Source organism: Mytilus edulis, chromosome 9, assembly GCF_963676685.1.
Source record: "Mytilus edulis chromosome 9, xbMytEdul2.2, whole genome shotgun sequence".
In the NCBI taxonomy this organism is placed as follows: domain Eukaryota; kingdom Metazoa; phylum Mollusca; class Bivalvia; order Mytilida; family Mytilidae; genus Mytilus; species Mytilus edulis.
Window position 1 is genome coordinate 39,399,539 of NC_092352.1, and position 26,484 is coordinate 39,426,022.

The 26,484-nt window shown below is 32.0% G+C and overlaps 1 protein-coding gene across 1 annotated transcript; it reads left to right on the forward strand.

The window, feature by feature from the left end:
* Window positions 1–639: 639 nt before the first annotated feature.
* LOC139488373 (chitinase-3-like protein 1) lies at window positions 640–25,134 on the forward strand. The gene is made up of 12 exons (XM_071273919.1): window positions 640–790; window positions 2,684–2,732; window positions 13,154–13,349; window positions 14,328–14,580; window positions 15,250–15,374; window positions 15,965–16,088; window positions 16,688–16,873; window positions 19,080–19,199; window positions 22,094–22,233; window positions 22,818–23,044; window positions 23,755–24,237; window positions 24,675–25,134. Exons 2-12 carry the CDS (start codon window positions 2,684–2,686, stop codon window positions 24,869–24,871), a joined length of 2,100 nt encoding a protein of 699 aa, XP_071130020.1. The 5' UTR covers window positions 640–790; the 3' UTR covers window positions 24,872–25,134.
* The last annotated feature ends 1,350 nt before the right edge of the window (window positions 25,135–26,484 follow it).

Here is a 26,484-nt window from a genome sequence, read left to right on the forward strand (position 1 = left end):
GTTTGTAAATAAGCAGGCTTAAAATTTGGTGCGCTCGACTTGTTTTGTCGACAAAGACCAATCAGTAACACTCGAATAAAACTAAAATATCAAAAGCAGCTATTAATAAAGGTGATCTAAAAAAAAACCAAAGAGCATTATCCTTTTGTCCTTAATTTTTCATTTTTAATTGTATTGTACGGTTTCATAAATGATCATGATTCAATGCAAAAATACTCCAACTAGATAGTGAAAATGAATTAAAAAAGACTTAATAACATCACATGCACAGCGAAAATGCCATCGGCTCCGTACATGCGATTTTCTAAAAAAAAAAATTGAAATACAAAGAGCATTTTCCGCAGGTCCTTAATTTTTCACAAACAGATGTATAAAGAACAATTCATTAATTTCATTCTGACCTTAGTCATGCATTGTCTTTTTATTAAAGTAAAATGTCGAATGAACTATGTGCATGTATAGTTTCAAACGATTGAACCAAAATATTATTTATTTTAACTGACATTATCTCTCTTACGTCAGTATCCGATACAATTAATTGTCACAGAGACAATTGTACAAAATTACAAGAAACAAATGAGTGATGATTTGCAAACCACGTGGTTATAAATTGACAAAGGCATGACAGCTAAATAATGTGACTTGTTTGTTGATGTCTATCGCATTATGGAGGACACGAAAACATATCCCTAATGTAATTCATAGGAATGACTTTAACTTGGATTAATACATATCATTCGGATTATAAAAAATAATTAGATTATAATTGGAATCATTTTATATCTTCAATGTAAGTATTAATTTTAAAAGAGATTGTGTATGTTATTATATAATGTAAGAAATGAAATAATGAAATCTGATTTATAATGCTATGAAAACGTAAGAGACATGAGTTGTTATAATGATCATCCTTTGTTCTAAAACATATTCATTAACTGTAATATAATTTCATGTGCTAGCCATAAACAATGTATTTAAGTATTAACATGACAATTTAAATCACATGTGTTTCCTTCTATGGGCATTTACGTTATAAACTATTGTTGTCGGACATTTACATTAAAATGTCAGATAAGTAGGACAACCCTGTCGTACACATTTGTATTGTTTAAAATCTAATAATAAAAATCCTCAATTTTATTATTTTTACTCATATTTTACATTATGGCGCATATAATGTTACAAAATAGTTTTGTTTCATTTAGAAATATATAATATTAACAAGATGGTAGGTATATCATGATTTAGTATGGCTACATATTATGAATATTATTAATTTGAAAGTGACAAAAGAGAACGTTTGACATGTACAAATTTGTCACATTAACATGTAACACAATAAAGTAATTAGTTTTTATGTCTATATATAATGTATGTATTTTTCTACCTAGTACTATTGGCAAATAATATCATGTAAGCGTGATTTACCTACAATAGTTCGAAGTGTATCACGATACCCTGAAGACTGTATTATTTATTTATCAACTTGACTTAGGAAGTAATTATATATGTTTTTGTCATAACAATTAATTGTAGGGTTTTCCTTATAACATCTTGTTTTACCATCAAAGTTCAAAGAAGTCTTTAAATCGTCGTTCTCGCTGACTATACCATTGCGGTCAATAATCCATCATCTACAATACATTAAATGAATCAGTTGAACAATTATCAAATGAACAGGAAAACGAACTTACAATTGAACAATACATGTAACAGTCAGCTGTCAAACAAACGATTACTATATAGACATAAAAAGTTCTTTGTGGTTTAACTGTTTCATATATAAAGTGAATCTTTTGTTGATATTGAGTTGTATCTGTGTCGTCTTTACCTTTTGGTAGCTAATTTCTGATATTCATTTCATCAATAAGTACATTTTATTTATGTAAAACAAAAACTAAAAACAATTTGAAGAAAAAATAAAGCATATCAATAAGGTATAAAGTATATTCCCTGTTTTATCATTCCTTTTTATGGTTATTAGTGTGCTTGGACTTAATCAAATATCTATTTATACATGCATATAGTGTTTTGTCAGGTATTATGTATGCTGTCCGTATGTTCCTACTGGATTAAAATACGTCATTCTTGTCAAACATGCAAACATGCCAACATCTAACCTCTTGATCTTTTATGTCTTTTTGTACTGTAACAATACACGAAGATGAAATTTTATGTTGACTATGTTTTTGTACATTTACCTGCTGTTGATCACATTTGAACTACAAGATTTCTTAACATGCCCCACTAGCAAAAAGTAATGTATGTCAAATAAGTACACCAATTGAATCTTGACACCATTACATTGACTTATTAGAATTAATAACGAAATATGTCACATACTTAATGATTGTATACACATGATAAACAAGGAATAATTTATATGATCGTCCAAAGTGAAAGTAAGGAGCCTGTTATTCAGTGGCTGTCATTGTTTTCTGTCTATTCCTTCTTTTTTTTGCTGATTTTAGCATATATCAGTAAAGTACCTTATAAAGATAGATGTTTACACTTAGATCGTCTTGACAATCCCTCCTCATTTCCTTATACTTATATTTGAAAATAAAGTAAAAATGGCTCGACATATGAAACTGGATGTATTTATCTTGCCATTTTGCCACTTTTTGTGCATTTTCGTATTCTTAAAAATCAATTTATATGTTTTTGTTTATCTATATTTCAGATGAATCTTAAAGGGATACACGTTATAATTTTCCTTGCAGTCTTCCACGGTAAGTAATATATTCTTTGTTACATTTTTTTTTGTTCAGTGGTTAAGATTATAACACAGTGTTGACTAATGTGTCCTTATTATTGACTTTTATACCTATTATGTCTGTTTGTTTTGTTCACACATTGGTGTCAATATAATGGAATTTGATGCGACTGTCATACAAGTGAGAGGTTTAGCTAGCTATAAAACCAGGTTTTATCAATCATTTTCTACATAAGAAAATGCCTGTACCAAGTCAGGAAAATGATAGTTGTTATCCATTCGTTTGATGTGTTTTAGCTTTTGATTAGGGACTTTCTTTATTGAATTTTCCTTGAGTTCAGTATTTTTGTGAGTTATTTTTTTCTTAAGACTGTAGTGTATATTCAAATTAATTGTGCAATATTAATTACAATGCGATTATTGTAAATGTAACCGTGGCCTATTTTAAGTATGTTGAAACTATTAAATCTTCGAATATGCACATGGTATAAATAAATCTACCTGGAACGGAAAATACGTCTGTCGCCAACAATAAGGAAAACTTGAATAATTAAGGAACAGATGAAACTTAATTTAGAAATTATACATGTAATCAAAGAAGCAATTTGCATGTGTCAATGTATTTTGTATATTTGTGTATTTCTTTTCTTATTAACAAGTGGCATATGCAAATATCATGGCTCTTACTGTGCTATAATATAGGTGATGCACAGCTAAGTACGCAGATATATTGCTCAGTTCAAATGTACTCTTGTATCACTATCATGATATGGTTGAAAATTAACAACTCTATAACAGTGTGAGAAATGGCCGGGAGAAGACTTCGTCCGAAAGTTAGATTTTTTTTTGATATTTTCTTCAAATTTTAAATTAGTGTCCCCAAGTCAAACTAGAAAATCTTGTGATTTCTTGGGAAACACGCATAAATACAAAATTTGAATAATTAAAAAAATTCGATTAGGATTAGTTTTGCTCGCGATGAAATCTGTTATGACTCTGTTTAGATAATTGAATGAAATTCAAAACAGTGTGGCTGTGGCCATTGGTTGACACATTAAATTCATCCATTGACTGGGACAATTTACGTGAACGTTTGTCTGTAACGACCACTGTTCACGACGTACCTACGATAGACATTTAAACTGTGGGGTCACCAAAGGTTTCTTAACGCCTTTAATTATAAAATAATTCGAAAAATTCATCAGGAATAACCTTTATGTTTTGATTTATTTAATTGATATAAATCAAAACATCGTGTTATTTCTGATTAATTTTTCGAATTACTTTATTAAGGTGTTGAGAACCTTTGGTGACCCCATAGTTTAAGTGTCTTTAAAAAGTACATAGTGAGAAGTGGTCGTTACATACAAACGTTCACCTAAATTGTCCCAGTCAATGGATGAATTTAATGTGTCAATCAATGACCACAGCCAAACTGTTTTGAATTTCATTCTAACTCCTGTTACAATATTATTTTCAGAATGGTTCTATTATATTATTATTATCTGGACCGAATTTTTAAATAAGGATCATATCTCAAGTGTATGCATTAATGAGAAAAATAAATAAGATGCAGACAAGACTTCCTTCTAATGAGAAATGGCTCTAAAACAATTACGTAAAAGGGATGGAGGTAAGGAGCGTTAAAAAACCCACGTTTTCCGTTTTACTTAGTGGTGTACCTCTCTTCAATTAATCTGTCTCTGGACATCTACACTCGATAACACTTTAATTGATGTTTTGTCATGAACACTAAATTATTGATTAATGAGGATGAGGGTGAGGGGTGTTAAAAAATGATAAAAATTATCACGTTTTATTCAGGTTTACTTCGTCCAGTTATTAGTGGTAAACTTTCTTCAATTAATCTTCTTCTGAACATTTTCTCGAAAGTAAAAAACCAACTAAATCTATACTCGATAACCCTTTAAAATACCATTTTCACTGTATATGCCATGCATTTCTGATGTAAAATGGTAAATACACAGACGAAAAAATTATGATTTTTTAAGAAAAATAGTTCAAATGTATCATGTTTAGTAATAATTAATACAAGTTAGACAAAGTAAGAGATAGGAACGGGTTTTTATTGCGCCGAGAGCCATCTATACGTGAAATATATACCGAAATAGGTGAATATTTAGGACGTTTTACGAACAAATCGTGCAGGTGATTAAAAACTAGCAAGAAAGATGTAGTTGCAGAAGAATATTAATTTCAACACAATTATTAATGTTGTATAACGTAGAATAGCTTTTGTTATTCAGTTTGTCCATATTGTATTGAATTCCACTATGATGATATCTTTATGCGAGTCATGTTTACTGTTGAATAATGATACTTTACCTTCATTTTCACTGTAGAGCGATTCATTAGTACTGTATATGCGGTGCATTTTCTTTGTATAAATTTTATTCATATTTATGCATAAAGTTCCTAATTCAGCCGACTTGCTCAATAATTAAAGTAAGAAAAGGATTTGATAGTACTGACTTTGAGATGGAAAGTTTGATTGAACACTCCAATAAATTCAATAGAATTAATATTTATTTAAAATATAACACATCGTAGTCATAATATAACAACATGTGGATTTTAAGAGTTGAAAGTGTTTTGAATTAATGAAATATATTTTAAAATGCCTGCCCATTTGATAAAATTCATGTTTCTGCAGTACTCATTATACGCATGTGCAAACAAATTTTATCATTGGATTTCGAGTATTGGTCTATTTACAAAACAGGAGAATCATGTTATAGACATCAGCATCTTTATTTAAAGTGTAGTTATATTTATCAAATGCAATGACACTTCATCACTGAATACGTACATCTATCATGTCTTTCGAAATAGAATGGAATAAAAAGGGATAAAAAACAACAATACTTTTCTAATATTTTTTTTATAAATCACTTCTTGACCAATTTCAATGAGGTAGGGAAGAAATTTTTGATTTTGGGTCTGGTTTTAAATTGGCCCACGAGGTCCAAAATAAAACTTGAGGTTATTTGGTAGGCTAAATCCATACATGATTGTGTATATTTTTTTTTTGAATTTTTGGCCCATTTAACAAGTTTGTGGGATCCAAACTGTCAAGAAATAAATTATTTTGGATTTCAACAACAATTGAATATTTGGGGTACTTTGGCATGCTGAATCTCATCGTGTTTTTAAATTTGGGATTTTGGGATTTTGGATTTTAAGTTATCGAAATGGTCCACATTGAGGTACTAAGGGTCCGACATTCAACATTTTTTTTTATTTCATCAAAAAAGAGTCTAGCTTGAATGTTGTGTACATACTTACCCCACACTGTTCAGGCTTCGACCTCTGCGGTAGTATCAAGGGTGCTCTACAACACGTACATCATGTACGGTACCAATGCAACTTTATCAGTTAACATTTTTGACAGAAAAAGTTTGCCCTACACAACTTGACTTGTAGTTCACGCTTTGATGACTTTGGATAATTTATATGTCACATGTCGTTTCATTTTTTAAAGTAAAGAACATGCAAGCAACAATCGAGCTAAAAACTATCTTTCCTTTAGAATGTGGATATTGAAGCATTAGGGGAGGCAAGTGAAGATGAATCACAGAAAAAAGAACTAAAGTTAAGAAGGAGGGGTCTTCATACCAATGCACTTATTGCCCTTTCAAGACAAAATGGGTAGCTAGTTTGCACAGGCATAAGAAGATCCACACTAATGAGTTACACAAATGTGACCAGTGTGCATTAACATTTAAGACTTCTCAATGAACATAAAAACAGATAGCATGTAGAAGGCCTAATTTGTACTCATTGTTCCAAACATTTCAAAACCAGAACTGGGCAGTGGCCGATTCAGAATTTTTGTAAGGCGGGCCCGATGGCTTACCTAAAGGGGGCGCTCCATCTCACGCTTCAGTGATTCCCTATATTACCATTTTTTTCCAGTCCCCCTGGATACGCATATGCTGGCCTAGCTTACCATATGAAGAAAGCAATAGGAACTTTTAATCACATCTGCTCGTTTTGTAGTAAAACATTAAAATGCTTCGCTGACCGCAGAGGTCGAACCCTGAACAGTTGGGGCAAATTTGGACTCAATATTAAAGCTTGATACTTTCTGAATTTGGATTATGATCAAATTTAAGACGTTATATAGGTTTCTGACACAAGGTAAATGTGGTCGAAGATCTTACAAATCGTATGCGCAATACTTTCAAAAATTTGAAATTAGAAAAAAAAAATAATAGAGATATGAACCCATTTAAACCATCAAATGAAATCCCAGTCTTTCCTTTGTGGTATTATAAACAAACCTTGTAGTACAATTTTAGAGAGATCCATATACTTAAACACAAGATATTGTCTGGAAACTAGAAACATGGTTTTTTTTGCCATTTCTGTTGTCCCTAATTTCTGCATGTTTGGGGCAATTATCCCCGAACCTAACCCCAGTCTTCCCTTTGTGATATTGTTCCTTGTGGTACAATGCCAGAAAGATCCAAAAACTTACACACAAAACTACAAAGTAAACATGAGTGTTTGTTGTCCCGTTTTGTTCCTTCATTCCTTAACTGTTAGTACCATGACCCCAACAATGAATCATAACCTTTTACTTCTGGTATTGAACACTGTGGTACAATATCAGAGCAATCGAAATTCCTATACAAAACTATATTTATAAGTAATTATCCTGAATTTAAAAATAATTGCTTCTTTTATGCCCCTTTTTCGTAAACGGCTGGAACTATCATTTCCAAATATATTCCAACATTCCTTTTGTGGTATTGAACCTTCTTTAAGATTTATATAGATCCATTCACTAAAATTGAAGTTGTCCGGAAACCAAATGTGTCTTCGGACGACGCAGCAATGACGACATCATAGCAATATACGAACCGAAAAAAAATGTGTTCGTATAAAAACAACACTTTGATGGCCATATCAACAAGCCCTATAAATTTAAGAAATGCGAGAGGTCATTTGTTTACAAACATAATTTGAAACAACATGCACCAAGAAAACGACAAAAAGTATCAGTGTGATTTGTGTAATCAGGAATTAGCAACTTCAAAAGACCTAGCGAATCACAAAGCAGGGAAACATGGCAATACAATTCACACATGTCAATACTGTTGGAAAACGTATAAATGGCCAGCCAGTTTTTATACACATATGCAAGTTATAAAAAGAAATAAATATTACAAGTCTAATTATCACATTAATCTACAATGAAAATTCATCGCATCTTCGAAAATTCAACATCAGAAATGAATGCCATACAGTGATAATTTATCGCATCTATAGTGAAAATGGATCGCTTTTAATAATTTGTATTCTATATTATGTTGCTTTTATAACACATATTTGAACTTTAATACTGTTATTTTACATTAAAAAGACACATCATAATAAAAAAAATAAATTAAAATAAAACAATTAGTTTCAAATCAATTATTTTGGTATTTTCAAAACGTAAACAAATAAAGTTTTCCCATGATCCTTTATTCTACAATGAACATACTCGCATACAACAGTGAAAATGAACTGACTGGATTCGCACTTTATATACACTGAAACTGAGTTCAAGAGTGCAAGTTCAATATCAAACTGTTCATATTTTGACTATGAGATAAAGCAGGTGAAGTTTAGTACTACAATTTTGATATTATTTGTCCCATAAGTAGTACACTACACTGTAAAACTATTATTGAAATAGCTTTGGTGCATTTTATTTTTTAAATTTAAATTTATTGTATAAGTTTGCACAGTAGTATATCCTGGCCATACCCTTTTCAGAATTTTTCACCACTTTCTAACACTGCCAAAGAACCTACACACACAGTTTACTAAAGTACTATCATTAAAGTAGTTGTTTTTTAATATGTATAATAATCGTTTACTTTTATATATCTTTATGAACATAAGGCTTCTAGTGCTTTTATGTCTTTTATCATACAGTGAATACAAAAATGTTTTTTTTTTAAATTTCAAAAATTAATTTTCATCTTTTTCTCATATGTTTCGTCCCTCATCTTGGGCTCATGTGCTCAGTAGATACTCTCTTCTTTTTGTTCAACCACAGTGTTTAGATAAATTGACTTAAAGAGCAACCTAAATTCTGGCATGTAAATACAACCGTGCCACCGTAATGGAATTGCGCTACGAAATGACAGTTTTCAGGCCATAATAGAGAGGCGTCATAACATACTGTTGTTGTAAAATTTTGTCACGACCATATATATATATACATTAAAAAAAACGAAGGTCCATTACCCGAGCACTTGCCATACATTCATTCATGTTTTAGAGGCTACCTATGAATGGAGATGATTTAAAACTGAATATTTTGAAAATCTAGGATATTTTTTTTTAACTTTTGTGTAAAGAAACCAAATGAATGTAACAACCCAAAGCGGTTTTGACAATTTTGTTTATGAAAATTATCGCTTTCTAAATGTCATTTTGATCATTTGTCGCTCCGCTAAAGGTCATATGATTACCATTGTTTTACTCTTATAAATGTCCGTCTTTACTTTGTCTTATCAGACAACAGGTGCCTTCGGTATACTACTTGTACTACATATCTATATATATATAGTGTATAACAGATAAATTTAACTTGACAAAGATACCAAGTTATTTCATATTTGATTATAATTTGGTGAAACCGTCACCAGCTATTAAAGGTTACAAAATTAATTTAAATAGAAGGAATAAATGAAATAAAATGTAATTGCTATACATATAATTATGAGGTCTTATAGACCTACAATCTGTCGATACTTATATTTAATTTTGCATAATATCATACTTATCTTGGACTGTACTGTTACAATATATTTCCACTAAATTCCTTTGAGGTATACTGCCTCCGGGTGCGAGAATTTCTCGCTGCATTGAAGACCTGTTGGAGACCTTCTGCTGTTCTATGGTCGGGTTGTTGTCTCTTTGACGCATTCCCCATTTTCATTCTCAATTTCATGATTGATAATTTAGCCATGGCTTGATGGGATTCAATTACCGCGAATACTCTTCGATCGGTACTATTGTGTTTACCTCGTGCCGATCTAATGAGTCATGCCCCTTCCTTATGACATTAACAGTGTATCCTTATGTGTTGCTGTTCTAAGTTAGCGGTGAAGGATCAAGACCTCACTACCGTTTTAAAACCCTGCCACATTTTGTTTAGGTTCCTTTCACAAGTCATAGGCCAGTATTTAAATGGTAATCGTTGTTTTCTTGTTTTTCGTCTAATTAACTAAAACATAAAAAGACTGCAACTCTAATCAGACTCTTTGCATGGCAACATATAAGTTAAACCATGGTATACGAAGTCAATATAAGCATACTATTCCCAGCTTTCAGTTTTCAGTATACTTTTCCCAGCTTTCATTTTCATTTATTATTCCCGGCTTTCAGGTTTCAGTTTATTATTCCCAGCTTTCAGGTTTAGTTATACTTTTACAAGCTTTCAGTTTATTATTCCAAGTATTCAGGTTTCAGATAATTATTCTCAGTTTATCATTCCCAGCTTTCGCTGTTTGTACATATATTGATGGTGTGCATGTGGAGAGAGTTTTGATTTTTATTGATATTTGCTCTTTTGGGAGATAGTTGAACCTTGTCAATTTTTGAGTTTATAATTGCTTAAGAGGTGCTTATATAGCGTTTCCAAATGACTCCTCATAAAGTGAACCATTCCCTATGATCTCCCACACTTAACTTTGTGTATTTTTAGATAAAACTTTACATCTATGGGGCCATCATTTGTGTTTCTCCTAGACAAAATAACATTTCAAAGAAAGTCCTACATTGAATGTGTTATGACACAGTTACTTCAGAGAGCGGGGGCATTACTTTTGTCTTGTTTTTTTTTTTTTTTTTTTTTTTTTAAAGTTTAAAAAAAATAGTTGACAAGTTTATTGTAATATCCATCAAACCTTCCCTTCATAGGAGTGTACACAATTTGAAGTTTGTCCTTACGTAAGCAACTTAGTATGTGTTATCATCAGCAGATCAAATTTATGTAAATGTTAATGTTATATTTATAGCCATATATTCAAATAAAATGTCAAAAGTTTGTACTCTATTTCCTGTTGTGAAATAGGAAAACAAACATGATATTACTATCTGCTTTTTTATTTCGTGGTTTAGGTAAAATTACAGCCACATTTTATATCCTCAGTCAAAACTTGCATATAAATTTGCTGTAATGATAAGATATATAAATGTAGAGAGTAAAATTACAAAAATACCGAACTCCCAGGAAATGCAAAAGGGAAAATCCCTAATTGAATAGCAAAATCAAAAGCTCAAACTAACCAAATGGATGGAAAACAACTGTCATATTCCTTAATTGGTACTTGTTAGCATTTCCTTATGTAGAAAATGGTGGATTATACCTGGTTTGATAGCTAGCAAAACATCTCACTTGTATGTCAGTCGCATAGAATTCTATTATATTGACAACAATGTGTGAGCAAAACAAATAGACAAAATAGGTAAAAAAAAAGTCAAAAATAGAGGTACATCAGTCAACATAGTGTAAAAACCCAAATAAATATAAAAACCATAAATATGTCAACAAAGAAGAACAAAATGGCATAAAGACAAAGCACATAAGCAAAAACGAAGACAAGAATATAAAAAATGACCATAGAACAATAACAAAATAGCGGGATGTGTAAGTGCCGAGTTGACTATAACACGTAATTAAGACAAAAAAAGCTCGCTATCATAACCTTTTTTTGTTTATCAAAAATAAAATTGTACATTTGAATACGAATTGTATAAACTTCAATGGGTAAAAATAAGACTTTTCATGTTAATGCTTTTGGTTATGTTAATTTATTGTGAAGATGTGGTCACATCAATTTAAAAATAAATACAAGAGCTCTTAAAATAGCAAGCCAATTTACAATTACGAATATGTTCCACTGTTTACTGAACAAGTCTGATATATGCCGAAATTATTTAAAAACATAAATGTAATTATAACTATATTAAACATAGGTTGAAACAACTTCATGTACAAAAAATATATCAAGTTATATTGTGCTATAAGTTTTCATAATTTAGTTAAGTAATGAAGGGTGCAAACAAATAAAAGTAGGACCATCGAGTATTAGAGGTACATCATCTTGGCTAGCCAAGGATTCCTCTCTAGGGGACTTGATCGTAACCCTTGGCTAGCGAGGATGGAAGTACATACAAATTAACAAAGTAATTATTATTTTTCGTTTGAATGGTTTTACATTTGTCATATAATCGAAGCTTTTGGTAGCTGACTATGCAGTAATGGTTTTTCTCATTGTTGAAGGCCGTACTGTGACCTAAAGTTGTGTATTTCTGTGTCATTTGGTCTTTGTTGAGAGTGGTCTTAAATTGGCAATCCTAGCGCATCTTATTTTTTAGAAATACAGTATACAAAATTCACAAATTTATAAACATAAGAACACCTCTATTAAATATTCATTATTTTTATCAAAGCCTTCATCTTGATACTTTTAAAACTTAAGTGAAAATAAGGATTTGTGGTATATTTGAATTCATATCCACCAGAGATGAAAATAATAGAAATTTCGCTTTCTTATATCGTGATATTGGCGGCTGTATTTCCGACTCAATTCATGAACAGTGCAGATAAGTAAGATCTTGTAATTTGACCAAATTAATTTTCTATAGGAAGAGAGACAACTTTCATTTGATTTCTTATATAATTTCTGATATGAGCGTCACTGATGAGTCTTATTTAGACGAAACGCGCGTCTGGCGTACTAAATTATAATCCTGGTACCTTTGATAACTATCATATAAATTCACTTCCTTACGAATAATGTCGACCGTTATGTCGGCATTGTGTTTTTCCTATAAGTAAATAAGTTTTAGACCTTACTCGACACCATAATAAAATCATAGAAGTATACTTTAAACCATTTATCAAGAAGTTTGACATAGCTGAAACGATAAATTTGAAATCAGACTCTTACATTAACATATTAGTCCTACTTGAAATTAAAGACAAAAATAGTCGCTGACATAGTTTTTTTTCCCAGCAACCTTTTAGGGATCTATCATTTAACTTCAAAAGAGGGGGTATGTTCTTTTATTCTAAACAAAATATTGTGGTCCCTTATTTGCTGGAAAGAAGTATTCTGTTCAAGCAGATGACAAAAGAAATTATTTTGAATGCAGATTCCCCCAATACCTTATAGTGTTAAATTTTGAAAAAAAATAATTTGAATGATAATGTCGAAAAACTAAATAACTTGTGTCAAAGAGACAACAACCCGACCATAGAGCAGAAAATTATGCCACCAATGGATCTTCAACATAGCGAGAACATCCTGCACCCGGAGGTGTGCCTCAGCTGGCCTCTAAATAAACATGTGTACTAGTTCAGTGAAAATGGACTTCATACTAAACTCCAAATCTGTTTATTTTTAGGTGCATTGTCAAGTTTACGAAGAGTATGTTATTACACAAACTGGGCACAGTACAGACCAGGTACAGGGAAGTATGTCCCCGAGGACATGAATGCACACCTATGTACACATATCATATATTCATTCGCCAAATTAAATGGCAACCGATTGGCTCCCTTTGAATGGAATGATGATTCCACAGAATGGATGAAAGGAATGTAAGTAAAATAGAAAATGATTATAGAAAAACAAAATTTATATAAGAGGGTCTAGATGGTGTTTACAGCATAGTTAATAATAGACAAAACGTGCAAAATAAAGGACCAAAAATTTAATTAATAGAGTAATATATAGCACCCTCCCCCCCCCCCCCCCCCCAAAAAAAAGAAAAATATGGGTGCTTATATAAAAATAATAGAGAATAATGAGATACCTCCATCAAGGTCCTCATATAGAAAAAATAGCATGAATATGAATATAGAAAAGCAGTTTTAGTTCTTTAAGTACATCAATAAATAACCCCGAAATATCTCAATGTATTTAGATATATGCATCAGGTTAATTTTAGAACAACCAGACAATTAAGTGTTGCATGATAATATGCTTTTTGTTCTAAAAACTAGAATATCTGGAAGTTATTTATGGGACAATCTGTCTACTATTTTAAACAATGTAACACAATTAATATGTTTTAAAATATGTTATGTTGAAATAAAGGAACATATAATAATTAGCGTGAGACCTCGAGGTGCCAAAATAGATGGTACTAGTGATCAGGGTTCTTCTTTATATCACCTTTTTAGTTTCCAATGGGAAGCAACTTTCATTTAGAAAATATCTTCATCTTAGAATCTCATGCTCTAACTTCCCTTAATCTTTGACTTATTTGACATCAGTTTATGGACTTTTTCGAGAGAGAAAAAAAGTTAAAAAACGAAACAAATCTAAGAGACCACAAACTAAAATAAATTGGTGAACGAAAGATATATTGTTCTTCGTCCAAATTCTTTCTAACAGTTCAATGTACGGCCGTTATTTCTACTTAAGTAATGGAAAGAAAAAAATATATGCACACCACAAGCATAGAACATTCATCACCACGATCCATCATAAACATAATGAATTTTCATTTTATTTTATGAAATTGCTTCAGGCCTCAAGATGTTCAAAATATGAAAATTATACTTTTTTTGTAGGTATGCAAAATTTAATGCAATAAAAACACAAAATCCAAGAATAAAGTCCCTCCTTGCCATTGGAGGATGGAATATGGGATCAGAACCATTTACACAAATGGTGAAAACATCAAAATCCAGGCAGGAATTTGCCCAAAGTGCTATTGATTTCCTAAGAAAGAGAAACTTTGATGGTCTCGATTTAGATTGGGAATATCCTGCGAATAGAGGAAGTCCTCCTGTCGATAAAAATAGATTTACCTTATTGGTTCAAGTGAGTACATAAAAATTATGTACTTTTTTACATAAAATTGAAAAAATGTATCAACTAAAGGAAATTAATTCTTCGGGGTATTTCAGAACAAACTAATTCTGACACAGTTATCGTCCTTTGATTTTCGTTGTCTTCCAGATGGAATCCCTATTGTGGACAGTTTTAAATATTTTTTTCATGCAACCTCCAAATTTTCTTTTCATATTTTATGCATAAAATAGTTAGGAGAATGGAATTACAAGAGAAAAAAGTTTCTTGTTTAGGTAAAGTGGTGATTTGGTATAGTTTGAAATATCAAGAATTTATATGTCTGAAGCTGTCAAAATGCATTTAATACCCCCTTTGTAGTCTTATCTATAGTTTTGATGTAATTTATCCAAAAAGTAGTACAAATCAATTGTAAAAATAGTTCTTGGATAGAGCAGGTGCAAATTTTATTATTTGCATTTTAATGGACTACGTAATATCTGTTTTCTCGGGCTGAAAAAGTAAACTTACATGTATATTCCGCCTTTCGTTTTTAACCAATAGCTTTGAATATATTAATTTTAATTTTCATATGGAAACTACATGCAGTTTGAATTTTGTAGTAACACTCACATAGTAATGTTTAGGAACACTAATTATGATGATTAAAAAATAAATCTCTGAAAATATATGCATTTTCAGCAACTACGAGATGCATTTGATAGAGATGCACGTACCACTGGACGATCACGTCTTTTGATTACTGCCGCAGTGGCTGCTGGGAAGAAAAATATAGACAGTGGTTATGATGTCGCTGCCATCGGAAGGTAAAATAAAGGAACGACATATATAGTGCATTATAAACTCTGTGTATTCTGAAATCTGGAAATTAAAGTATAGCAGGAACAACGAAATGTTCTGAATACATATGATTAAGAGTTCATTAGCACTGGTTCTGTATATTAATGATTCCATGTATCAAAAAAAAAAAATCAAAGCAGACAGATCATTTATGATTCTTCAATCTTCATTCATAATCATTTAAGTAGATTTCTTTAGCATATGCATAAATTGTCCGAGTTTTATCCATTGCCATCCTAGAAAAGAATATGTCCCATTCGCTTTGATTAATATGCACATCAAGTTATAAAACCAACTACAGCTCAACTTTGTTTTTCTCTTAGACCACATATCATTGATGGTTGTTGAACATTTTGCAGATGTCTTTAGGAAACGTATACATTTTCCGAATTCTATCTATTTAAATGCTAGAAAAAATTGGAAATTGATCTTATGTACCTTTTAAAGGAACATTAAGCTATAAATGAATTTACAGCTCAAAATATTTTTTTTACCCTTTATGACTATCATAATGACCTAAGTTTAAAATAATTTACAGCTTTTTTTTTTATCTTAGATTAATGGACTTTATTAGTATAATGACTTATGATCTTCATGGAAGCTGGGAGACTACAACTGGACACAATAGTCCATTATTTGCTAGAAGTGGAGAAACAGGGGATGAAAGATATCTTAATCTGGTAAATTATATAAGCATATGGATATTTGAAAATTATAGGTAAAACACGACAAAACTAGACACTTTATTAGCTCGATCATTGTTCAGAGTATGTAGCAATATTTTATGCAGTAATAGAACATGCACTCGTGTTTACCTTTGCTTCATTTCTGCTGTCATATAAGGGAATGAAATTATTTCTAAATTCGAGAAATTGTTGAATTGTTACGTATGAATAAACAGTGAAACTCATCTTCCATATGGTCACATTTTTTTCTCTGCAGGAACACCTGATCATTGACCTGTCTCAATCGGAAACTCAATATTTGAACAGCTGAGCTTCGCTATTTTTGAAATAACCATTTTGGTTTCGTTTAATGACTGTTCAAACACACTGTCTAGATACAAATACTTGCATCATCATATAAATATTAGACAAAGAGACATGGTGAAACTATGATTTTTAAACCTGCCGTGAGTTATTGCAATCTTGCTGTCTCGACGACATTTCCAAGACTCTATCAAAATTAGGTTTACTAGTATTATTTTTAGAAAATATGAAATTTATAACTTTTTGCTCAAGACTCCACAGAATAAGTTTATTTTTTTTATATTTTGTAGGCCTGGGCTGCTAATTATTGGAATAAAATGGGTGTACCAAAGTCCAAGCTTAATATTGGAATGGGATTGTACGGGAGGTCGTTTACATTAAAAGATCGTAATGTACATGACGTTGGAGCGCAAACAAAGGGAAAAGGGCTTGCTGGAAAATATACACGTGAAGCTGGTTTCTTATCATACTATGAGGTAATTATATAACTATGCTTTTGACAAATGCAAATAAAAAACCCGAGAAAAATCGGAAGTGATTTAGTAAATCTGTCGAGCAATGTTCTTTGTTCTTTACTTCGCAACTACACAAACAAAAACAGTTGAAAAAGGCTCGCCTCGTTAAATTAACATTAGTACGAACTTTAAGTAACTTACAATAAGGATAAACTAACTACGTACCGATCTGGGAGTACTCGCAGCTTCAAAACCAATGACAACTATTATTAAGTAAATTATTTTTATCATGGTAGACTTAAATATCAACCAGTACACATCCAATTAAAATTTAGTGTAAAGATGTAATTAACAATCTGAGGAAAACATGACATTGGGCAATGCAATAATATAAGTATAGACAGGATGAAGAACCGATTGAAAAGTGTTTACATTTTGCAGATAAATTCAACATAGTAGATATGACAACATTTCAAAATTACAAAACACTTATCGTGTATAAGTGCAATGAGATATTAATGATATAACTTAAACCAGTTATAAGACTTTCAATTAAGCATTATTAAATATTCGAATCACATTGTCATTTATAAAACATAAATGAACAATTATGATTGAATATAAAGTATAGCTTATGAACATCAGTCAAGATTTACATATACATGTAGATAAAAGCAGATGCTGTTTATATGTCAACGTGACTTCGATAAAAACAGTTCATGTTGTAATATTACGCTTCTGTTTAAGGTTATGATGAAGGTTGGCGCCTGATAAAACGTTTAAACACGCTGCATTTGTATGGATCTGTCCTAAATCAGGATCCTGTTCTGTCTTTTTCGTTTTATATAGATTTGACCGTTGTTTTTACTGTTTTACATTAGTCATTTCGGGGTCCTTTATAGCTTGCTGTTCGATGCGAGCAAATGCTATGTGTTAAAGGCCGTACTTTGACCTATAATTGTTTACCGTTTTACACATTATGATGGAGAGTTGTCTCATTGGCACTCATACCATTTACATTTTTTTTTATCTACACAGTAAATGATCTCTTTTGTTGTATTTTTTCGTATTAGCTGATTGGTCATTATGATAAAAGTGTGTCAGAAATCATATCTGATATTCTTCCTCAGTCATAATAACCTTCCATCATTACCGAACTGAACAAAGAAATAACACTACGGGTGCCGTATACGGTGCAGGAAATGCTTACCCTTCCGGAGCACCTGATTTCACTCCCGGTTTTTAGTGGAGTTCGTGTTGTTTCTTATTTATTATTTATAACTGTTGATGTAAATGTCCTTTGGTTTTGTGAGTCTTTGTTTACTCCTCGGTTTTGATTGTTATTGTCTTGTTATCTATCTACATTTTGAGGGGTTTCAGTAGGATATTTCTTTCGATCACAATATCACGTTTATAAACTGTCTCATTTTTCCTGGTAACATTTTAGGACCCTTTACAGTTTGAACTGATCCAATTCTCGGTTTTAAACATTTTAAAAGGTCACAGGTCCATGTAAATGAGAGGTCAGATCGCAAGGTCGCCCTCCACCGCCCTCAAAGGTCACAGGTCGTATTTGACCATGCTGGAGTCACATTTGTAGATTTTTAAATACTTTTATATAGTAACGATATGGTTTTTAATCATTGTTGAAAACCATATTCCCAGAGACGGATTTAGAGGGGGGCCAAGGGGGCTCGGGCCCCCCCTTTTTGGGAAAAAAATTGGTTGCTTATATAGGGAATCACTGAAGCGTGACTGGAGCGGGCCCCCTCTTAGCGCAGTCAGTGGGCCCCCACTTATTAAAATTTCTAGATCCGTCAGTGTTTCCGATCTGAAGTTGCTAATAGTTATCAAAAGTACCAGGATTATAACAATGTTGTACTTTTGATATTTGGTGAACAGTGGGTTTGAATGATCATACCACATCTTCTTACATTAAACATATAAGTAATATGAAAAATGTCATTGAATTATCACTAGAATAAATGTTACCAATTTTTATAAAGGTTTGTGATATTCTGAAAAATGTCACTGGGCTTTAACAAATGTAGAATATCTAAACATATAAGTAATATGAAAAATGTCATTGAATTATCACTGGGCTTTAACTTATGTAGAATAAATGTTACCATTTTTTATAAAGGTTTGTGATACTCTGAAAAATGTCATTGGATTATCATTGGGCTTTTAACTAGTGTCGTATGTACATCTTTCCTTTTTAATAAAGGTTTGTGATATGATGAAAAATGGAGGCAAGAAGTATTACATCAACGAACAAAAAGTACCATACTTGGTGAAGGATGATCAATGGGTCGGATATGATGACGTTGATAGTCTGTCTATTAAGGTAAAATATATTCGTTATATTAATCTTAATAAAATAAAATCACAAAACACCGAATGCCGAGGAAATTCAAAACGGAAAGTCAAAATCAAAAGTTCTAACACATCAAAAGAGTGGATAATAACTGTAATATTTCTGACTTGGTACAGGCATTTTCTTAAGAAGAAAATGTTGATTATGGAAGTTTTTAACGACCTTGACTGACTATACAGCCCTTGGACGGTCGGTATGAAGACAATGGTTAATTAAACCTGGCTTTATAGCTAGATAAACCTCTCATTTGTATGCCAGTTGCATAAAATTCCCTTACATTGACAACGATGTGTGTACAAAACAAACAGACAAACAGACGGTGTTTATATATCTCAACTTGTACGATTCGCTCGTGTATGTAACAATGTTTTAGATTTTAACGAGAGAAATTTATGTATTACTGAAAAATTATTACACCAGGGTTTTCGATATCACAAACTAGTCAAAACATTTACTAAATTTTATCATCGGTATAAAGACATCATTCGTAAATATAGCTCAACATGCAGACTTCTAATACGTTCAGGTATTTCACATCCAATTTTTTATGGAAAAATTCTTTATAAAGCACAAAGGTGTCAGTATTCACCTCAGAAACTTACAAAACCTTTGTATAGACTTTTTAAGAAGGGATATAATTACGATACTGTTGTCAAGTCATTAAAGATTGCATATTTTGGCGTTAATATTGAGTCACTGATAAGGTCTTTGCATCGGAACTAAACACATTTATTCTAAAAACAGTTGTTGGCATGACACGGGTTATGTTCTTCTCATATATGTTATGATGGTATGATACTAAACCCCTAACGGGAAGGATTGTGCCTGATGTTCATATGATGAAATCATAATCTTTCAGTCAGTTTAATTGAAGTCTGGAGCTGGCATGTCAGTTAACTGCTAGTAGTCTGTTGTTATTTATGTATTATTGTCATTTTGTTTATTTTCTTTGGTTACATCTTCTGACATCAGACTCGGACTTCTCTTGAACTGAATTTTAATGTGCGTATTGTTATGCGTTTACTTTTCTACATTGGTTAGAGGTATAGGGGAGGGTTGAGCTCTCACAAACATGTTTAACCCCGCCGCAAGTCAGGAGCTTCTGACCTTTGTTAGTCTTGTATTATTTTAATTTTAGTTTCTTGTGTACAATTTGGAAATTAGTATGGTGTTCATTATCACTGGACTAGTATATATTTGTTTAGGGGCCAGCTGAAGGACGCCTCCGGGTGCGGAAATTTCTCGCTACATTGAAGACCTGTTGGTGACCCTCTGCTGTTGTTTTTTATTTGGTCGGGTTGTTGTCTCTTTGACACATTCCCCATTTCCATTCTCAATTTTATAATAGGTAAAAATGTGAAAAATTATGGTAAAGCAGTCAATTGTGTGAACATTATAATCTTAATCGCTATAAAAACAAACAAATATGTAACTAAAAAAATAAACTAAACATAGATGCCAGACTTAAACCTTTGTATTCCAGACGCGCTTTTCGTCTACAAAAGACTCATCAGTGATGCACGATTGAAGAAAAGTTTAAAATGTCAGAAAAATCATAAAGCTGAAGGGTTTCGATAAGACAGACTTAGTGTCTTAAGTATTTGAAATTTTCTGTGAATATCAGACCATTTCAAGCTATTTCATTGTGTGGTTTTATGCTCTTATTAAAGAACATATACTACATAGACCTTAAAATGTAAGTTTTGGTTGCTCTTTTAATAATAACACCATATATCTTAATGCCATTGTATCTTAAAATCATGTCATTAATCTCATTATACCGTTGTAGGTGATATTATTTAATATGATATCAATCAAGTTATGTTATTTAGCATTCTGATGCATAGATCATCTTTAAGTTTCGTGACAATCGGATTTTTTTCTGTCAATTTTGATAATGTTAAAATTCATATAGTTAAAAAACGAATTCGAATAAATGATGATGGATGTTTAATGTCCAGCGGCAAGTGAAATGCATATTTAGAACGAGAACATGGTAATGGGATATGTAAATAAACTATGCTTTGTACTACACCCACACGCTGAGTCGGATTTTCTAATGTTCTAGTTCACAATAATACAATCTGCAGGGAGAAATGTCACCATACCGGACACAATATACTGACTCCGACCTGATCTCTTACTCCTAAATACAGAGCGTTTAGCGAACAATGCATCCAAATCCATTTTTTTAAATCTTGGTTTGACCCGTCTGTTGATAGACTCCAAGACCCACACTCGATGCAAACACATTGTCACGAGACTGCCTCGGTGATTTGAATAAATGACTGTTTGAGGTGTTTTTTTATGAATTATTATGCTATGTCCTCGTCATTTTATATTACTTAAAATGTTTGAATTTTGTTACCATTCTCATAAACATTTCCTGATGACAAAACATTTTACCGACAAATCGGCGAACTAAATATGCATATCATAAAGTTTAATATTGACATTGAACATGTACTTTTCTGTCCGATACAGGATAATATTTTATAAATTGCATGAATGCATTTTAACTGCATTTAATTTTGTGTTTGTTATAACGATTTTTTCATCAGGAGTTCTTGCATTCAATTAAAAAAAAACATAAACCGATAGGTTGCTGAACATCTGTTGTAGTATTTATGAAATAGCTAGTGACAAGGTTATATTTTTCTTTTATTGATGGTTTCAATATATCAAACAAACAAATTGTGGTATCATGGTTAGGACTTTAGACCTAGATTTTTATATATCAAATCGTTTTTTAAACAAACACCATTAGATCATTGAATATATCATACTAGTAGTAATGTCAATCTGAGACACAAACCGCAGCTTATGAATAAATGACAAGGTGCTGTTTTTTCTTGTATTTATAGGTTCAGTATGTCAAACAACAAAGATTTGGTGGTATCATGGTATGGGCTTTAGACCTTGACGATTTTAAAGGAACATGCGGCCAAGGCACATATCCTTTACTGAAGAGAATAAATCAAGAGATAGAAGGATCAAGGTACCAGTAAGTATCCATTGAAAACATCAATAGTCATACCCAATGCTTTTTCAAAGATGATCATGAAATTGTCTAGCATTAGATAAAGATACAACGTATTTAATTGAAATTACACTGTAAAACAAATGTTCTGAAATTCCCTTACTACAACTGTGGCAACGCAACTAGTCGCTGTTAAATCTATTTACAACTGTTTAGAATAGGGGTTATTTTGAGCCAGTCAAATTGCATAAACACCTGTCTAGTGTTGAAGACCATATGTTTACCTCTCGATGTCGTTTTGTTTTTTGCGTTGTTGGGATGATGGCTTTTTATCGTTACTTCTACATTCATTTATGAATTATTCCACTGGTAATTAGTTAGGAAATTTAACATTCAGAATACTAAACGAAACAAAGGCATTACAACTTTTAAAAGCTTATGTATTTGCTTAAAATGTAACGGTATAATTGTTTTAAACAATGAATTTAACATATTTATATTTTAAGTAGACCACCGAAAAGCAATGAGATTAGAAGTATAAATGACAATATGTGGGGTTTGTTTATTTGGTTTTAGAATGAAACTAAATTTATAAAAATATTTAACAGGCCTGAACAACCAATGCTGAATACACCCAACGTTCCAGAAATTTACAATCCCATTCCACCCAGGCAGACACCTAAAGTGGATATACCTAACGTACCAGAACTATACATTCCACCAAGACATACACCTAAACGAAGAAGAAAACAAAAGATAATACCAACACAGGTGGCCGTCAGGAAGGTTGTAAATCCTAGACCTCCAAGACAACAACAACACATTGAAAGCGTCGGTAAGTTATAAGTAAAGGCAACTATAATATACCGCTTTTCCGACCGATCGTGTGAGGGATGTATAGACAGTCAAAGTAGTTAAAAACTCCCATCAACATTACCGCTGTTCAATAGTCATAAGTCGATTGAGCGAAAGGACATCCGGGTAACAAACTAAAACCGAAGGAAAGACATCAAATACAAGTGAACAACAGAAACACTGAACTGCAACAAAAACAAATGCCAACATACACAGAAACGGATTATTTGATAACACAAATTGCCATATCACTGACATGGCAGAGGACATTTTAGGAAAAAAACCTGGGTTGAACATGGTTTTATGGATAACTTAACCTTCCGCTTATATGGCAATGTTAAAAATGGCACTAAAAAGACAACATTACGTGACAGAAAGACACTTAAAAAAACATAAAGAAGCAGAACATAAAGAAGCAGGAAAGAAAAACGATAATTATCTTATTTCAAAAGAATATGTTTTGATGACAATTGCATGTTTAAGAAAAGTAAATTCAATAATGTAAATATATTTGAAACATGTAGTTTGCTTTGCTAGAAATAAAATGTCAGTGACCAAAGAACACAAAACAACCAACCTTGAATCAATCAATACTCTAAGTACATTCTTCAACTTGATATTAAGATCAATACAACCTCTTTTTTATGATAAAATATTTTATATATATTCTAAATAACATGTATTTCACAGATCAGCTACGATCAAACAGTAAAGATTTTTCTTGCACAAAGGGTAACGATGGATATTTTGCTAGTCCAACATCATGTTCAGAGTACTATATGTGTACAGATGGAACTGCCTTTAAGTTCAATTGTGCTTCAGGTCTTAAATTTAATGCAAAACATAACTTTTGTGATTGGCCAAAGAAGGTAAAATGTACCGATAAAAAAGTTAGATCTTCCAAAAAAGCTGAAAGACCAGGGCAGAAATCTTCGAAAAAACATACAATAAATGAACCAGGTCCACCACCACGACCCCCTGTGCATAGACCAGAACCTCCAACATGGCACCCACCACCACCAAAGCAGTCAACTTCAACTAGAGGTTGGAATTTCGATGCTCCTGCGCAGGGACCACCACCACCGGCTCCAACCACCCCAAGAACAACTCAGCATCGTAGTGCATGGGATTGGGTATCTATGATTGATAACGAAATGCCGTTCTTCATGAGTTGTAAGTAATTTATTGATCAGAACTTCGGTATTTTTTCTGAAAAAGATTAATCAAATTAAAACAAAAATAATTATTCTTTTGTGATTGAATTTAACAATATACCTGTAGAATTAAAATATGTATTTCAGATTATAATATAGAATTGTAGATTTATCAAAAATCTAATCATGAACTAGATAATGTTCTACAAATAAAGCCTGAAAATAAGTAATACCTGTTTTCTTTTAAGTAAAGAATTTCAGCTACGTCAAAGATTGTAAGGAAACATTAATTATGCAACGTATCGCATGTTTAGTCCGTAGCAAACAGCGATCCTTCCACCAATCGATTAAATGGACGTGGCAAACAACAATTTTCCAACCAATTGATCAAATATGCGAAAATTATCTTTGATATTTAATGTTTAAACACTGACTTTTATATTATTTTCATTTCAGTGTTTGGAAACAATGATATGTTTGCAGATTTCTGTGCAAGTCGTACAAATGGAATATATCCAGAAAGCGCGAATTGTAGAGGATTTATAGAATGTTCTGATGGTGTGTCTTACAAAGGAGCATGTGGTCCTGGTCTAGCCTTTAATCCACGTCAAAAAACATGTGACTACACATATAATGTACCCGGATGTTCATAAAACAACTCAATGATCATGATCCGGGTTATTTATTATCTTTGTGCATAATTATAGCGCTTACTTTGTAGAGTACGTGTTACCTATCGTACGTTGTCCTTACAAATAATCCAGCAAGGTAATTTGCAAGTCTATGTGCTATGGGAATCATAGTGTGTTATTTATAGTGATGCGGATGATTAGGAAGTGCTTCAGCTTAATTATTTTGATTGTTCCTGTTGAATTGTTAATCAAATTATTATATAAAAAATATTCATATCAGATTATATTGTATTCTATTTCTGAAGTTCACAAAAATGGTTACCAATGCCAGTACTGAGTATAAGAATACACTACCCACCTTATTGTTTGACAATTAGAAAGATGTTCAGCTCGAGAACACGGAATATTTTGACAAAATGTGTCTTTGAATAAACGTTTATAGTTTTCTCACCCATCCTATATGGCAAAATTGCGATTTTCAACTCATCACATTAATGCCGAATTGTTTTATATCTCAATATACATTAAAACAAACTCTTGTTATTGAAACCAATTCTTCAAAGTACATGCTGTTCTCAGTAATTGTTAATATATCGAATCACAAACTGATGAAATTTACAAAATCTTACTTTCAAAAGCGACGAAATACGCATTCCTTTAAGTAGAATTCACCAATAAGGTACTATCATTAGCAATATTTTCTACAGAAAACAATACTGTTTACTTAAAAATTTCACATTAAAAAAAAACACTCGACATTTCTTGTATACCTACGCAAAATGCATTCCATTCAAGATTTTGACCACAAACGAGTATCAGAGACCTTTACTCGTTTGAGTTTAAAATACAGTCATCTGAATTAAGTTCTTTTTTTCATCCCTGTTGATGCAGTTTTTCTCGCTCTTTTTTAAGTTCATGTGATTCCCTTAGGTTTTTGAAGTGGATCTGTATAATCTTAAAAGGTTTTCTATATTTAAACCTGGCAACCTTCTGTTGTCTCTAATACCAGAAAAAAAGGAAATTCATGTTTCTAATGGTTGTATTTAATGACTGTGCAAGAAAATCGGCAAAGAGGGACACAGATATAAACCAGGCTTTTTATCTGAATAGATCAAAATTGTTTGGTCATGCATTCAGAAATTCATTAAAAATATGATGCGGGTTTCTAAATCTCTACAAACATTATATGATATTGGGATACGTCCTCTTTTTTTCGTGATAAATATCTTGTTCCAGCAAACAATAAAATTGAGAAAGGAAATGGTGAATATGTCAAAGCGACAACCACCCGACCATAGAGCAAACAACAGCCGAAGGCAACCAATGGGTCTTCAATGTAGCGAGAATTCCCGCACCCGTAGGTGTCCTTCAGCTGGCCCCTAAAATATGCATAATAGTACAGTGATAATGGACGTCATACTAAACTCCGAATTATACACAAGAAACTAAAATTTAAAATCATACAAGACTAACAAAGGCCAGAGGCTCCTGACTTGGGACAGGCGCAAAATTGCGGCGGGGTTAAACATGTTTATGAGATCTCAACCCTCCCCCTATACCTCTAGCCAATGTAGAAAAGTAAAACAATAACAATACGCACATTAAAATTCAGTTCAAGAGAAGTCCGAGTCTGA

Excerpts from the sequence above, each read along its gene's own strand:
- LOC139488373 (XM_071273919.1), top strand. The coding sequence starts at position 2,684 with ATGAATCTTAAAGGGATACACGTTATAATTTTCCTTGCAGTCTTCCAC. Across the intron at positions 2,733-13,153 it reads TTTCCTTGCAGTCTTCCACG|GTGCATTGTCAAGTTTACGA; the intron begins GTAAGTAATATA and ends GTTTATTTTTAG. Across the intron at positions 24,238-24,674 it reads AATGCCGTTCTTCATGAGTT|TGTTTGGAAACAATGATATG; the intron begins GTAAGTAATTTA and ends TTTTCATTTCAG.